The 16,236-nt window shown below is 35.9% G+C and overlaps 5 protein-coding genes across 5 annotated transcripts; 1 reads left to right on the top strand and 4 right to left on the bottom strand.

The window, feature by feature from the left end:
* Positions 1-32: 32 nt before the first annotated feature.
* L201_003059 (uncharacterized protein) lies at positions 33-4,209 on the bottom strand (the record flags this gene model as incomplete). The annotated part of the gene is made up of 9 exons (XM_066218820.1): positions 33-71; positions 207-1,162; positions 1,241-1,391; positions 1,466-1,725; positions 1,818-2,027; positions 2,095-2,240; positions 2,309-2,898; positions 2,970-3,056; positions 3,121-4,209. The coding sequence occupies 9 exons, from the start codon at positions 4,207-4,209 to the stop codon at positions 33-35; spliced, it is 3,528 nt and encodes a 1,175-aa protein (XP_066074917.1).
* Positions 4,210-4,912: 703 nt separating this feature from the next.
* Positions 4,913-5,357, bottom strand: L201_003058 (uncharacterized protein; the record flags this gene model as incomplete). The annotated part of the gene is made up of 2 exons (XM_066218819.1): positions 4,913-5,009; positions 5,134-5,357. 2 exons carry the CDS (start codon positions 5,355-5,357, stop codon positions 4,913-4,915), a joined length of 321 nt encoding a protein of 106 aa, XP_066074916.1.
* Positions 5,358-6,989: 1,632 nt separating this feature from the next.
* L201_003057 (uncharacterized protein) lies at positions 6,990-10,021 on the bottom strand (the record flags this gene model as incomplete). The annotated part of the gene is made up of 9 exons (XM_066218818.1): positions 6,990-7,845; positions 7,941-8,251; positions 8,310-8,366; positions 8,425-8,514; positions 8,588-9,038; positions 9,117-9,202; positions 9,276-9,486; positions 9,595-9,894; positions 9,975-10,021. 9 exons carry the CDS (start codon positions 10,019-10,021, stop codon positions 6,990-6,992), a joined length of 2,409 nt encoding a protein of 802 aa, XP_066074915.1.
* Positions 10,022-11,030: 1,009 nt separating this feature from the next.
* L201_003056 (uncharacterized protein) lies at positions 11,031-12,249 on the bottom strand (the record flags this gene model as incomplete). The annotated part of the gene is made up of 4 exons (XM_066218817.1): positions 11,031-11,146; positions 11,237-11,630; positions 11,705-11,822; positions 11,924-12,249. 4 exons carry the CDS (start codon positions 12,247-12,249, stop codon positions 11,031-11,033), a joined length of 954 nt encoding a protein of 317 aa, XP_066074914.1.
* Positions 12,250-13,814: 1,565 nt separating this feature from the next.
* On the top strand, positions 13,815-15,853 carry L201_003055 (uncharacterized protein; the record flags this gene model as incomplete). The annotated part of the gene is made up of 6 exons (XM_066218816.1): positions 13,815-14,085; positions 14,148-14,192; positions 14,255-14,518; positions 14,598-14,949; positions 15,018-15,582; positions 15,668-15,853. The coding sequence occupies 6 exons, from the start codon at positions 13,815-13,817 to the stop codon at positions 15,851-15,853; spliced, it is 1,683 nt and encodes a 560-aa protein (XP_066074913.1).
* Between the last annotated feature and the right edge of the window lie 383 nt (positions 15,854-16,236).

Here is a 16,236-nt window from a genome sequence, read left to right as displayed (position 1 = left end):
AATGGCATAAATTCAGAGATTGAGAAAAGGAACTATTTTACAGGTTGTCTTACACGTAAGTTTGGTCGAAGCTATATGAATTGAGCAAGCAGATATATATATTAGCCTTGAACGTTCAGCCTTCCAAAGAAATCCTTTTTCAAAACTGATGTATTTTTGCATTTTTAAAGGAAGTAAAGGGATTTTAGAGTTGACTGTAAACTTACAACTTCAACGAAAAGTGGTCTTAATTGTTCTATGGCTTTAGTTTCAGGTTGGATTATTTTTGAAGTATCATTTATTCTTCTTTTCCTCTTATGATTTTTCTTATTATTATGTGATTGTGATTGTGAATGTGAATGATCATTGGATTCACCATGATGATTTATTCTAGATGGTCTACCAGGTTCATTTGTTGGATCTCTTTTATGAATATGTGTATGAGATTCAGTAGTAGTAGAAGTACTAGTAGTAGGAGGATCAGGTGATGAAGTTGAAGATTTTCTATTTTTAAAATCTAATGAATTTCTTATTTTTTCAATTGATTTTCTTGATCCTGATCCTCTTCTTGATGAAGATGGCTCAGAGTTAGTGAAATCATTAGGTATCTGTAAATTCCTTTCAGCTAATTCTTGCATTTCACTTTCATCTAAATCTCTTAGAGTTTGATTGTGTTCATCTAGATCTTCTTCTTCTTCTTGTCTATCATATTCATCGTCTTCTTCTTCAGATTCTTCATCATTTATCTCACCACCTTCAGCAACGGCAGTTTCACCTATACTGAGAGATTGCATTACGCTATCTAATAAAGCAGCTTCTTCATCAATACCTTCTCCTATTCCACCTCCTTGATTATTTGTGTTGGCTGCTGACGTAAATCTTCTTCTGATTTTTTCCTCATGTGCAACTTTCAACTTGTAGTGATATTCTGCTACTGAATCAACCTCTTTCATCACTAATTTACGTTCTTCTTCTGATGCAGGTAATATAATTTCTAAATCTATCGGTTGAGGTAATCCTTCTCTAGCGTAATTTAAGAATAATTCTATCCATCCCATTAATGAGTCAAACAATCCTTGTCCTTTTGAGTGTACATTATGTACAAATGAGTAAAATGATTGTTCATGTCTTTGAACTAAATCAATAAATGTTTGAACAGTACGTTGAGGATCTTCTTGCGATACTACAAGTATAAAAGGCAATTGGGAATATATCAGCTAAATAATTCCATTGTGTGGGATATCCAATGGATGGAACTCACATTCTTCAACCTGTTCTACAGTACGTATCATATCGTTGATGAACGCTTGCAAATCACCCAGAGAATCCGCGATACTAGCAGCTTTATATACCTGAGCTAATGGAGCATAGAAAATGGTAATGATATCTTTGAGTAGTTCGGCAGTGACACCCTATGAACAACCAACAGAGTCGATGAGTGTAAGTTTCTCAACCTTTCGCAACGTGTAGGATGCATGTAGCTTACCTCGAAGATCAAGGCTAGTAAACCTTCCTTCTCCCTTTTTCGTATACATAATTTGAGCAATACATTCAAATCCTCATATAACCAAGCATCTTCAGAATCCGGTCCTAGATCATCATCTGAATCGTCTAATTCAGCTTGAGCAGCTTTATATTCATGGTATGATCTAGTAGCTTTAGCAACTTTTTGGAATTGCGGTCTTGATAACGAAGGCATATCAGGTGATCTCAATATCGTTACCAGCAGATCTATTCCTTCTTGGGCTAGAAACGAGAAATCACACAATCAGCATCGTACTTTCTAAGGCCTGCAGCCTGCAGCCTTTGACGGTCTGCGATTTGGACTATAAACACACCAGCATCCTTCCTGTACAATTCTTGAATCTCGAATGGTGCACTTGCATATTGTTCAATCTTCTGACATAAAACAGGATCATCGATTTTCTCCTGTACAGCTTCAATGTCTTCTTGTAATAATCGGACATCTTCAGTAAGAGACGATGAGAACATTCGTTGTAAAAGCGATTGACCGCCAAATGGTCGAGCAAGGAAAAGATCGAGAACACCTATAACGACGGAAGCATAGTATTCGGTCAGAACTATTTGACTCAATGAGCAAGAAATTAGACTAACCTCTGATCATCGCCATTGGGTTTGAAATTTTCAAAATACCTTTCAATACGAAATAAGGCATTAATCCATGCAATCTCTTTAGCTGAGTAAGAGTGTCAGAAGCAGTATCAGACGCTACGAATAGCTGGAAAATAGTAGCAGCGAGGCTATGAATCCAAACTTTATTGTTAGCTAATACCCTAGCCTTATTGAGATATGAAATAACACCACATACGATATTCTTCCCCATTCCAAAACACTTGCTTCTGCTCTAGGTAGATCTTCAACTCTTTCAACCCTTCTAACAACTTCAAAAACGTTTTTAAGACCACCTTCTTTACTTAAAACATCACCTTTAAATTGAGCTAAACCTTCACGTAAAGCTTCGATTCTCTTTTCAGCTTCCAATTTAAACCTTCTTCTACCTTCTTCTCTTACTGCATCAGCTTCTAGACGTCTTTGACAATCTACAGCTTCAGGTGGTGTCAAAGTCGTTGGAGCAGATAATAGGAAAGATCTTAAAACAGGTGAATTGATTATAAATGGTAATGCCAGTATAGAATTTAAATAAGCTCTAAGTGTAAGTCGATTTTTTTCACGTGATAATGGTGTTGTACCTCCTGTTGTAGGTGAATCAGGTGGATTTGATGATGATTGAGGTGTTGATTGTCCGCTTGGAGTACTTTCCCCCGACCCGTATATCATTCGTAATGGGTTATAAGCACTATATCCAGTCGAAGGTGGTGGAGCTACAGCAGCCGTCGTTACAGATTTGTCTTTTGGTGGAGGTGGTGGAATTGGATAATCTGGGAACGCTAATCGTAGCTGAATGAGACAAAGGATGTTCGTTAATCAAACACAGCTCAGTGAAATTTTACATTTGCGATCAGACTTACCTCATCTGCTAGCCTTTTGAAATCGCCGTATCGCCTTGACACGAAAACGTCTGATACACCATTACGTCTTGTTCTTATTATGAATCCCTATGATATAACGTATGTTAGCTATCCCTAAGTTTTAAAAAGATGAGCTGATTCTATAACTCACCTCATGTGATCTACTTCTGACTCTACCTTTTTCTACGACAACTCTAACACCAATAACATTAACTTCGAAACCTTGAGAAGGATCGAAACCTTGTGGATTCTGTTGTGGTGGATGTTTTTCTAACCATTTCTTTCTTCTTTCAACCTGTAATTCTTCTAATCTTTTTAATTCACTTTGACCAATTCTTACAACTTCTTCACCTGAAATTAATTTAATTCCAACACCAAACATTAATGATAAATGTTTTTCAATTTTTGACCATAATTTTTTTTTTTCTAAAATTTCTTTTTTTTCTTCTTTAGTTAATAAACTTTCCATTACTTGTTTTTCTTGTAAACTTAAACTTGAATTTGCAGAATTTGATATACCTGTAGTTGATAAAAAAGAAGATAAAAAAGGTTGTACTTTACCTGACCAAAAAGTTGATGTTGCACTTGATAAAAATGGAAATGGTAATAAAAATTGATGAAACATGAATCTTAAAAAAGGTAAATCTCCAACTAAAGTACCTTGAATTCTAGCAGTTTCAGAAACTCTTTCTAAAACTTGTGATTTAATTGATTCAGGTAATATAAATGGATCACCTAATAATCCTAAAGCATTTGCTCCTAAAACAGGATCAGTAATTAAATTTAATTCATGTTTAACTTGTAAATTAACCAAAGTTTTCTTTAAATAATGCGCTCTTAATGGTGTTAATGTCGTTGGAGGATCTAACGATGTAGGTAAAGTTGAATGATATGGTAATAAGTGTGCTGAAGATGTTTGAAGTATATTTCCAGATCCAGAAGCTGAACTTTGGTTAGGTTCTTGAGATCCATATTGAAGTTGTCGTTCACCTTTTGGAGGAGGCGGTGGTGGTGCATCCTCATCGTCTTGCAGTGATAGGGATGCCATCGGCGGCGGTGGGGGTGAAGGTGGTGAAGTGAACCTCTGCGCTAGATCGAATGCATTGACTGCACCGATATCTTCGTCGGCTGCTGGTGGTGGGGGTGGAGGAGGTAATGGTCGATCAGGTCGAGCTGAACGTTGCCTTCTTGGTGTATATGGTTTATACGGCACATTCGGATTCGGACTTCCAGATGACATTTTGGTTATCTGCTCACACTGCTGTATGATCTGTTGGAGTGAGACCAAGACAGTATAAAGGTAATAAGCAATTCGATCTGTACAATAAGAATTGAGAAAAGACCGAAGGCTATAATGTCACAAGTGAACAAGGATTATACGGTGAAGCATTAGCTATTATACGAGTGAAGCATATACATACGAGTGACATGACGTAGTCGCGCTATTTATGGTCATTTACGCCATCATGTCGTTTCGACTTTCAACTTTATCGTCACATTTTAACCCACAACTCGACGGGCTTAATCTTACTACGAATTCACTGCTATCCGTATATTTGAACAGACGGTATGCATACCCGTCCCATCGTCTTACATCGTCTTACATCGAGACAAATGATATGTTCCATGTTGGCAGAGTAACTAATACTACTATTTCACCTCCCCGCTCGGCACGAATCGTGCCTGCCGATGTAAGCTCGAAGCCATGTGTTCGTATACACAAAAAGTTCTTAGAACTGTCAAGGAACCGAGTCGAATATGTACAATGCTATTTGATTTCATTCTTTAGACTATCTACTCTACAAAAAGGTATATTTGATTCACATATTTACAAACAAATTGGACTTGGGTTATTACACTAATACTTGAGACATAATTCTATCCTCTATAAATGGGGTAGACGAGTGAGATGGGTATCATGCGGACGATGAGAGGATTTATCACTATGCTTGAGCAATTTTACTTGCTACTGTTCTTTCCTTTTCTAAACGTTCTTTATTGGCTTGGAATGCTGCATCTCTACAAGCTTGCATACCGGAACTATGATACAACCAAATTGAATCAGTATATGATCGCAGATAACTCAACGAATGAGTAGCAAGATGAGACACACTGCCATGATCACGATTATGGGCAATCGATGTTCAAGCGAAGATGAACTTACCAGTTATGCGCTTCCGGCTGTCTATGCGTTGAACAGAAACTCTTTGTACAATGAGGGCAATCACCGACTAACCGCTGAGCTGCCGAAGGACATTGAGTTGGGTTGGCAGTCATTTCGGGTTTTGAGCCTTCTTCCGTTGGTGAGGTGGGGATGTTGTAAACAACTTTGAATTGACATCTCTTTTTAGCTGGCCTAAGGTGAAAAACGAATAATGATGTTAGCATTGTAAATAGATAAGTACTGTAAGGCAAGCAAGGAAGGCAAGGAATCAGGATGAAATCGGGATAAATTGAGAGGATAGACGATGATAGTTAACAGTGGATGAATGAGCGACGCAACCAGGGCTACGGCGTAGGAAGGTGGTAGCAAGATGACAAGAGATTGATCAAAGCCAAACTCACATATTGATTTAATGGATCGAGAAGAAGTGGATAAGACAAGTAGAAATAGGTATGAGTTGGGTGGCGAATATATCCTAAATTAAGTTTGTATACGCTTTATATATGTATCTGAATTGATGCCAGGTATCACTTCAAAAACCAAGTTGATCAAATGAAAGTATATTGAGTGATGATAATGCTGTGTGAATAATGCGTTTGATGATCGTTTCTTTGGGGAGGTTATGAATGTAGTCGTGTGCGTTACTTTATTATTGATTTCTAGATAAGCTGATAAAGCCAATAAAGACAGTTGATTATAGCCAAGTTGAGCTTTGTGTATGAATATTTGATAATATTCGACGATTGAGTGTATATTTATTGTATGTATATAATGAGGAGAAGAAGAAAGGAAAGAAGAAAAGGAATGGGATAGATAAGGATATATATATATATTGTCAGTTGTATTGATTAGTGATCGACTCGTTACAACTGGTTCATGATCAACCATATAACCGCATTCGTAAGCGTGATAATAGATAAAGTATACTATAGAGGTGGCGCAATCATCGGTTTTGATGGTGCCACTCTCCACTCTACACTCTACATTCATATAATTACTGCTGGTTCGGGTAAAGTAATAAAAGGTTATATATTACGGTACTTGTTCGGACAACACCGCTTTATCTTCACTCTGTTATCGTTTCAGGGGGGCAAGCTAGAGACCTGATATGGAAATGAAAGGATAATTCTAGATCATCCTTACTTCTTTACCGTATTTCCAAGACCCCCCCTTCATTTCCCGATTACCGCTTTACATACGAAACACACGGAAGAGATATAAAGGGAAGATACAAAATTAGGGTATACGACTATCATCTGAGAGCGGTTTTTACGTTTTGTCGCACATAATTGAAAAAGCGTCACCTTTTACATACAACTGTAATTGAATTACGTGAAATACTCCACGGCCGTGGGACTGAAAATCTCTTAAAATGCTCATCCCGTTCCCACTTTATAAGTCAAGGTTACGGATCGCTTATCAAGCATCGTTCATTCTCTCATCTGATAAGCTGGCATCGTATTAATGATAATCGCTCTACTCTGCATGGAATTGTAGGGTAGCTGCAATTCGGCATGCGATAACTGAACGATTGATTACAACACTTTTGAGCTGACCTTCTACCTGATCAGATTCGCTTGTCAAGCTTATTTATTGTTAATGAGAGGATAATGTATGAGCATGTCATCTCCACATGGATTTACTTTGGCCTACCCCTTCGCTTTCTTCCGTGTTTCTAACTCTCCTGTATCTATCTGCATGTACTTTTAGATTGTTAACGTATCTCAACCTTTTGATTTGTTTACTTTCATACATCACATCGCAGGCATACAACATAGTTACATTTACCATTACAATAGTTTGCATAACAGTACTCAGAAGGACATCACAGTACAACCTTATGTTCTAAACTTGGGCTAATGTGTAAAATCGAAAAAGGATAAATTATTGCTCTCATTGTTTATATTATTATTGTTGTTGTTATTCGAACTTGTTTGATTCTGATTAGACTGATCCGTTGTTGTCGTTGTTAACGTATGATCCCAATTAAATGCAGCATCAGGTAAAAGACTTTCCAAATTCCAATCAGGTATAAAAGGAATAGCATTATTTGATGATAATAATTGAGTTAAATCATCAAATCTATGATCTTGATGAATCGCATTATTATGATTATTACCGCTGTTGTTGACAGTATTTGTATTTGTCATTGAAGGTATAGTATTAAATTGTTGATGATGTTGATGAATTTCATGATGATGATGGTTTTGCGGACTTGGATCATGTATCGTTTGACCATCTGAACCAATAATCAGTCCTCCTCCACTGTTTGAACCCATATCCAAGCTATGGTGATGGTGATGGTGATGATGTTGTGAAGGTAAAGAAGAAGTATCATAATTGTAAATATAAGAATGATGATTTGTATTTGAATCATTATCATCATTATCGATTGCTTCTCCTTCGTTTCCTTGTCCATTTAAGTCTTGTTGTGATACTGATGATGAAGATGATGGAGAAGATAATTTGAATATTTGTTTTTTAGTTAAAATTAATTTTATACCTCTTGATAATTGTCTTGACATTGCATCAACAACACTCATTGAATTTTCTTTATCTGTATGATGTCTTACACTAGCTTGTTGTTCTAATTCACCAATTAATTCTTGTATTGTAGCTAATCTAAATAATGACCAATCAGATAAATGTACAGGATCAGATCGATTGATAGATTGTAATGTATATATTGCACAAAACGCTACCATACTTGTGCTACAAGAGTTTAATTCAAAAACAGTAAAATTAGCTTTTTCGTTGGTATTAGCTAACAATGAAAGAATTCAATTTGTACCAAACAGAGGACTTACTCAAAAGTAGCTGAATTCAAAATACCAGTCCAAGATTTATAATTATTGATTGAAAAACAACAAACTTCAAAAGCTAAATTTTCACATGCTTGTCTAGCTTCTATATCATCTTTATCACCATTATGTTCTTTTTTCAATAATGTTAAAGCTAAAATTAACGTTGAAAATCTTGCTATTATATCATATTCTGTTGTACTTGTCATTTCGACTGCCCATTTTGTACGCCATTCAGACATTGCACGTTCTATAACATTCATATTGGTTTGAAAGTCTTTACCTCGATGAGTAGCCAATTTGTGGTGTACTTCAGTCTGTAAAGAGAAGTTAGCGTTGTTCCCAGCTGGTTATACGGTTCTAACTCATGCTTACGATTACTTTCCGTAAAGATACTGAAGCACATATTGGAGCATCATACCGACAAGCTCGCTACGAAACTCTTTTTAGCAGATCATTCTGCTAGTTTTAAGGTGCCGTTTTTACTCACTTCATGTTTTCCCCATTTATCCAAGTTTGCTTGAGATGTTACAGTGGATTCTGGGAAAATGGGATATCTTCCTGCTACCATTGCCATATTCTGTAAAGTAACGACATATAAGCTGCAAATTCAAAAAAAAAAAAAACAGGATATCAGGATAGTTTCAACTCACTCTATCATGTATATAAAGCAACAAACAAACTCTATGTGCATTTCTAACTAATAAATCATGTATATCCGTTGAATATATAGGATCCATTTGAACGCAAAAAGGTAAAGGTGAATCTAATCTTAATTCTACAGCTAAAGCAGTAGCATAAGAAACATATGCCCAAGTTTTATCTCTTGATAAAGTATGTGGAATTTCAATCCAACTTGCTAATAATAATAAACCTTGAACAATTTCAATTGATTTTAAATTATTTTCTCTTATATAAGAAACCATTTTATTTGTATGATTAATTAATTGTGAATGTAATAAATTTGATGAACATAATGATGTATATGTTGATGATGTACATAATATAACAGCTAATAAAAAAGAACTTCTAGATCTTATAAATGGTAATGAATGTATTTTTGGATCAAAATACATTGATCCGTTAGTTAGATAATTCATAAATCTAAAAAAATAAAAAAATAAAATAAAAATCAGGTTTGATCATTTATACGATAGACCTAAAGTATCAAGAATCACTTACGCATCAAAAAGACGTTGTGCTTCAGATAAAGATATCATTTGAAGGGAAATTACATCGTGTTCTGGAGCAGCATCAGGACGTGCCATCTACAACCATCAAGCCACTCCGTTTAGTTGTACTCTTCTACGTTGATATGTTTATGTGTAGGCTATTACTCACATCAGTCCTTCCGCAAAATACCGATGGTTCCTCTTCTTGTAACGATATACCACCTTTATCAGATGATAATAAACTATCAATCCTTTTCATTAAATCATCTTTACCAGTTATACCGTGAATTTTAGTTGTCCAATCTGAAAATCTATCTAATATACTTGCACTATCTCTATCATATGTTATTGGATGCGATGGAGTCATCGTTATATCCGATCTATTAAAAAATTCTCATTTTAATCAGCTTGAATCCCCTTTTCCTTTTCGTAATTTATATTATATTACATTATATTGTTTTAATCGATACTGCCTAATAAGAACTCACTCTGGTGTACTTTGTCTTCTTACAGCTTCAGAAGCTAAAACTTGTAATGGATTAGGTAAATTTTCTTGATCTCTAGATAAATTTGATTCCCTTTGTTGTGTATAATATTGACTACTACCACTACCTCCACTACCACCACTTCCACTACCTTGACCTTTTATTTTACCTTCTCTTGTCTTTCTATTTTTAACACCAGGTTGTCTACCAACTCTACGTTTTTTAGTTATACATGTTTCTCCATCTAATGCGCATCTTTGACATATCTCTCCTTCATCTTGTCCCCTTGATGGTCTTTCGCATCTATCACCAAATTGAGACAAATTAGTCATTGGTATGACTATGATAGTACAAGGGAATTGTATCAACTTAGAGCAACTCACTTCATCCGCATCTTCCTACATCTTTCACAAGCAGTTGTATACACCATCTTGTTCAGCTAAGTCCTAAATACGCAATTGCTTCTACCTCTATCCTTGCCCAATCTATTTAATATGATTGTTCAAGTTTGAAGCCCTTTATCGAAATTCCCAATGCATTTTCTCCGTATATACTAGGAATTCCCAAAACTTATTATCGTCCTTGTCGTTGAAACAGTGGATGTCTAAGGTACGAAGCGGACCCTTTGCTGTATAGTCTTCTGTTGATTCTGACCGATAAGACTGATGGTATCGATCAAAGCATATTGAGCGCGTTTCTTTCTTATCGATGAGTCAAGTAATAGATAATCAGAAGGAGAACATTGAATGGAGTGCAGACGAATGAGATATCTTTCAATTGAGTTTGTTGTTATTATTAAATCATAACTCCGGTTTACGTTACGTAAAAGACTCAAACGGATCCGATGTAACCGGCGGTGTAGCGAGAATGCATTTTAACAATTTGAGGGATCTGCTACACTCTGCACTCTGCCATGATGGTCTAACACATTACTTGTCATACTCAGCTGGAGAAGCGGTACATAGGACATGATAGACAACTACCACTCCTCGACTGGCGAGTTTATCGCTATCAAGACGTAATTCCGGATTTGATACTTGCGATAGTACCTGGAAAAGATAAAAGGATATGTACTTTGCTTTACTTGCCTGGCGGGGGTGCCCCTACGAATAAGGGCAAGGAATGGTCAATATGAGTTGGGGGGATAAGCGAGAAGGAGTCCAGGTTCTCTCCCACCCAACTTCCGGAAGTTGGCAAATCCGACAGATTCATGGACAGAACAATGTCCGATATCATGTATGTCCTTTGGCCCGGCAAACACCTGAGAAAGGGCTTTGATATTGATCTTATAGCTTACAAAAGCTAATAAAGACGGATGATCGTAAAAACGAATGGGCTATTCATCTGGATTTGCAACCGATTTTATCCCAAAATTAAGATGCATATGAAGAAACGGATACAAACAGAAGAACAATTAAATACAATCAAATATAAATAATCTATGGGGCGACTTTAACACCTGAATTAACGAATTTACCTAATCCATATTCTGTGTTTAAGAATTCTACTGGACTTTGATGATCTTCTACATAACCAACACCACCAACAGCTTTATCTGTAAATCATGTGAAAATTGAAAAATAAGAAAAATGAATCAGTTTATTGAGCATATACATGTAAGAGAGTAATTGTTGTGAGGACTTACGATAACCAGCAAGTTTAAGAATATCTTGAGGTAATTTTCTTGCAATTTCAATTGGAGTTGATAAAATTTCTTCTTGATCTTGTCTATAATAATCTCTTTGACCGAAAACAGCGAATAAAGTTCTTAAAGCATCTGGATCAGTTGGTTCACAAATATTTTCACCTGCAGCATGATAAGTTGAACCTAAACAGAATAATGCTGATCCAGGTTCCATTTCTGCATATGTACATTCTTCTTTTTTTGGATGTCTGTCTGGACCCCATAAATGTGATCCTGGAATAACAGCTGTAGCACCATTTTTAAAAGTACATTTTGATCCTGCAATTAAACAGCCTACCATTGGTGTAAATAATGGATTTGATGGATCAGGTCTAACCATATAAGCGATTTGGTCCTAGATTATAAGATATCATGATCAGTTTATTTCTCCATTATCTACGCTATAATGATAAGGATCAAAGGACTTACCCTGTGTAATGGTTGAGGTTTAGCACCTGGTACTAATCTTAAAGCGGCAGTAGAAGCGAGCATGTAACCTGATTTCTGGGGGAGATGGTTTTCACCGGTGTAGGAGTAATATTCGTCGCTATGATGGAGATGATCGTTAGCGCATCATCGGGGAGATGGTAGATAGGAAGTTTTGCGAATATATATATATATGTTTTAATAAGAATCGTTTCAACTCACTTTAAGAATTTACCCATAATACCTTGCCAAATTTGTAATCTCATAATTTTAGTTAATTGATCTGGAATTTTTGATAATAAAGCATAAACTCTTTTTGAACCTTCTGGGAAAAAATCTGCACCTAATTCATCATGAGTTACAGTTGATCTCCATTCTTTTCTACTAGCGAAATGTGGTTCAATAGCTTCCATACATTCAGCTAATAATTCAGGTGATAATAGATTGGAAACTATAACACCACCATCTCTTTCAATGATTTCATATATTTTTTCAATTGGTTCAGAAGCATCAATTGTAACTAATTTTTGTGGTGTTGAGACGGTCATTTTTGATTGTTATTGTGAATGATCAAATTAAGAGAGATGTATAGTGTATAAGCTTTTTGTAAAAATAACAAGTAATATAACAGGAGATTTCGACTCTGTTAGATGATGAGAAGAAAACTTGTTATTTCGAGAAGATAGATATATCGATTCTTTTATGTTATTGATTTAAGTATATACTAACTTTGTTGAAGGTTAACGACGCTTACACATCTATCTATCAACCTCTGTCCGTCTAACAGGAATTATACATCACTCCCCCTATTGTAATTCATTTCTTAATCCTACTCCTATCAATTCTGGACTCCAAAATTAAACGGCTTACCTTCCGATTCCCGATTTTAGCGCCAGGAGTTTTCAGCTTGACGATTTTATCTCATAAGGTCATAAGGTCCAATGAGCTAAGTGATAAAGAAAATTCGGACCTAAGGACTTCATTTTTATAACGCTACCTCACTCCTATCTTTCAGCGTCTGAACTCATATGGTCTCATATCGGTCTTCATATATTTAGTTCATTATTGGAAGCTTTCATATCTGCAAGGGTAAGATAGCAGTTTATCAAAGATTACGGAGGTAATGAATTGAAACCTACGTTATTATCATCTCTCTCTCTCTAAGGTCGCGGTAATGCCGCTAACCGAGAATCATCCACACACACACACACACACACACACACACACGCTCAGGGTCTGATGGAGTCTATTTTCCGATCACAACTCCTTTTGCCATTAAGAATAGTGCTATTTGATGCGAGATGATTGATAGGAACTAAATACTTGAATCAAAAATGAGTTCCGATCAAAAAGCGCATCAAATTTATCGGGTACCCGCAAAAGCCATTATGATTTTGCCCCGTGGATGTGTCTTGTCTTCTGACTTGTTTCCTTTATCTTCTTTTATGAGTAAGAGGGTTAGAGGGAAAGAAGAGTTAGAGAGAAGCTCGTTTAACATTTTATGTTTCTATCGGCAATGTCATCTGAGTACTGAGTTGACCGGTCCGAAAACCAATACCCAAACGTCGAATGAAGATCCCACCTTTTCGGATGTTCATTTAACTTTTTACGATAAAGGTGAAACATCCAAGGATCTTTACGATTCTTACGATTCTTTCGGTTTTCATCATTGTTATCCTTCTATCCTTTATCGTGAAGAACAAGATACCAGAGTCTGAAAATAGTAAATCAACGTCATCTATTAACATAATTTACCCTTGATGAATAACATAAACAACTCCCTAGACTCCAGAAAATCTATCTTTACACTATACAAGGATATCAAGGAATCCAAAATTTCTATAATTTCTATAATTTCCCCAGGTCATATGTTTAACTTTGAATCGAGCCCCATCTTTCTCCCTCTTACATTCTCCCAATCAAAGATAAGGTGAATCAAAGAGTACCTTAAGTACGCTTTGATAACATCAAGTTAATCACCAACTATCGTCAAGATATATATATATATATATATATATATATATAAAGGTGAAGACAACATTCTTAGAAGGAGATATCCCATTCATTCAAATTCATCCTCTTACACTTGCATATATATAACGACGAATCAAGTATGTCGGAACACTTGAAGATAGATGAAGTAGATGGTAAAGCCGATGCTTATATCGGCTCAACAGAGGTTGGTTTCCAAGAAGCTCCAATCCCAACTGGCTCATTAAGTAACGATGGCGATTCATTGGAAGCAAAAATTGCTCATTCAGTTAATCATCGAAAGTTGAACTCAAGACAGATTCAACTTGCATCAATTGCAGGTGCTATTGGTGCAGCCTTGTTCGTAGCTATCGGTGCCGGTGTCTTATCAGGACCTTTAGCATTACTGATTGGTAAGTTCATTTCATGGTCTTCCAACTTTGATATCTTTGATTGACAGACTCTGAACGAACAGCCTTCATTTTCTGGTCGACTGTTGTGTACGGTATCGGTCAATGTCGTAAGTATTTAGATTTACAAATCTTTATAATTGTACCTCGAAGCTGATCAGCCTTTTCGTAGAAATGGAAATTGTTACCTTGTTACCATTGGATGGTTCTTTCATCCGATTGGCTGGCCGAATGGTTGATCCTTCTTTTGGTGTTATGGCTGGATGGAATCATTTCCTCGCTCAAACATCTTTCATCATGTTTGAGGCTACGATCATCAACACCTTGGTCGAATATTGGGGTTACAATGCCAATCCAGCTATTTTGATTACTGTATCATTGATTTTCTACTTGGCTGTCAACGTTTACAGGGCTGATCTTTTCGGTGAATTCGAATGTAAGTAGGACATTTTTTGTAAAAAAAAAATACAGTACAACGAAAAAGTGCTTTCACTGACTTGAAAACGATCGAATAGTCTGGCTCTCTCTTGGTAAAGTCTTTATGGCTGCAGGTTTGATCATTTACACATTCATTGTTATGCTTGGTGGTAATCCGATCCACGATCGATTCGGTTTCCGATATTGGAAAAACCCTGGACCATGGGCAGGTGACAGTCCTTCCACTAAATTGGAATCATTCATTAACGCTGTGAACGTCGCTGGTTTCTGTGTTGGTGGTCCAGATTATATTTCAATGATTGCTGGTGAAGCCAAAGATCCAAGAAAGACAGTTCCAAGAGCATTTAAAACTCTTTTAGCTCGATTAATCATCTTTTTCATCGGTGGTTGTCTTTGTGTCGGTATTTTAATCCCTTACAACGATGAAACGTGAGTTTGTTTGTACGCCCAACCTGATAGTGATCATTAATACTAATGAATTCCTATCCTACGAATAGTCTTACAGGTGGTAAAGCGAATTCATACGCTGGTAAATCACCATACGTCATTTCAATGACTCGATTACAAATTCCAGTTTTACCTTCAATCATCAACGTTGCATTATTATTATGTGTTTTATCTGGTGGACAAGCATATACATTTAACGCATCAAGATCATTACATGCTTTAGCATTAGATAGAAAAGCACCAAAGATTTTCGCTAGAGTGAATTCAAAAGGTACACCATATACATCAGTCATTGCTGTAATGTTATTATCATGTTTAGCATATTTAGCTTTAGGTTCAGGTTCAGCAAAAGTTTTAAATTGGATTTTATCTTTCGCAACAGCAGCAACATTATTAAATTGGACTATAATGTCAATAACTTGGGTCAGATTTAATAAAGCAATGAAATCTCAAGGTATAAATAGACAAGAATTTTTACCTACTCCATCAAAATATCAACCATACGCTGCTTATTGGGCAATGTTTTGGGCACCTCTTTTCTTATTCGTTCAAGGTTACGCCGTTTTCTTAAAAGGAAATTGGTCAATAGCCACTTTCATTTTCAACTATGGTATCGTAAGTTTATATTTCTTTTTTTGGGTAATTTACGACAACTCGACGAGAGAGGCTGATCACACTTTTGCATATTCTATTCCGATAGATCGCTTTATCAGGTGGTATTGCTTTAGGATTTAAGATCTTTGGTAGAACTAAATTTTATAGAGCTAAAGAAGTTGATTTAGTTACAGACATTGAATTCTTTGATGCTTTGGATGCTTATTATCAACAGAAGAAAGATGAACAACCTGTTACAATCAAAGATAAAATTTTGGCTAAAGTTTTCTAAGAGTACGAGTACTGATTTGTAGAGGTACATTTATCATCAAAGTTTATTTAATTATTCACTTTTTTTTCACAATCTTATGATAGTTTAGATAATATCGCTTAGATGGTTCGAATAATCGTCTAAAAAACAGTATTCCGTTGTTCTTTTTTCTTGTTATATGTCAAAACTATTATCTTGTCGGAATGTATATTATATTGAATGATTTACCATATTTGCCACTTTACTATATTGTGACGATATGAACGGACTTTAATTCATGGCTGAAAGCAAGAAATCTAATCTCTTAACCTAAGACATGATAGGACTTGCATTTGACAACTACTCGGATCTCCCTTTTTTAAAAATTGGGTTTGTCTCGAGGTTGCAAATTACCATTTTTCATT

This window comes from Kwoniella dendrophila, chromosome 3, assembly GCF_036810415.1.
Source record: "Kwoniella dendrophila CBS 6074 chromosome 3, complete sequence".
In the NCBI taxonomy this organism is placed as follows: Eukaryota; Fungi; Basidiomycota; class Tremellomycetes; order Tremellales; family Cryptococcaceae; genus Kwoniella; species Kwoniella dendrophila.
This window is presented reverse-complemented; position numbering and strand designations above follow the sequence as displayed.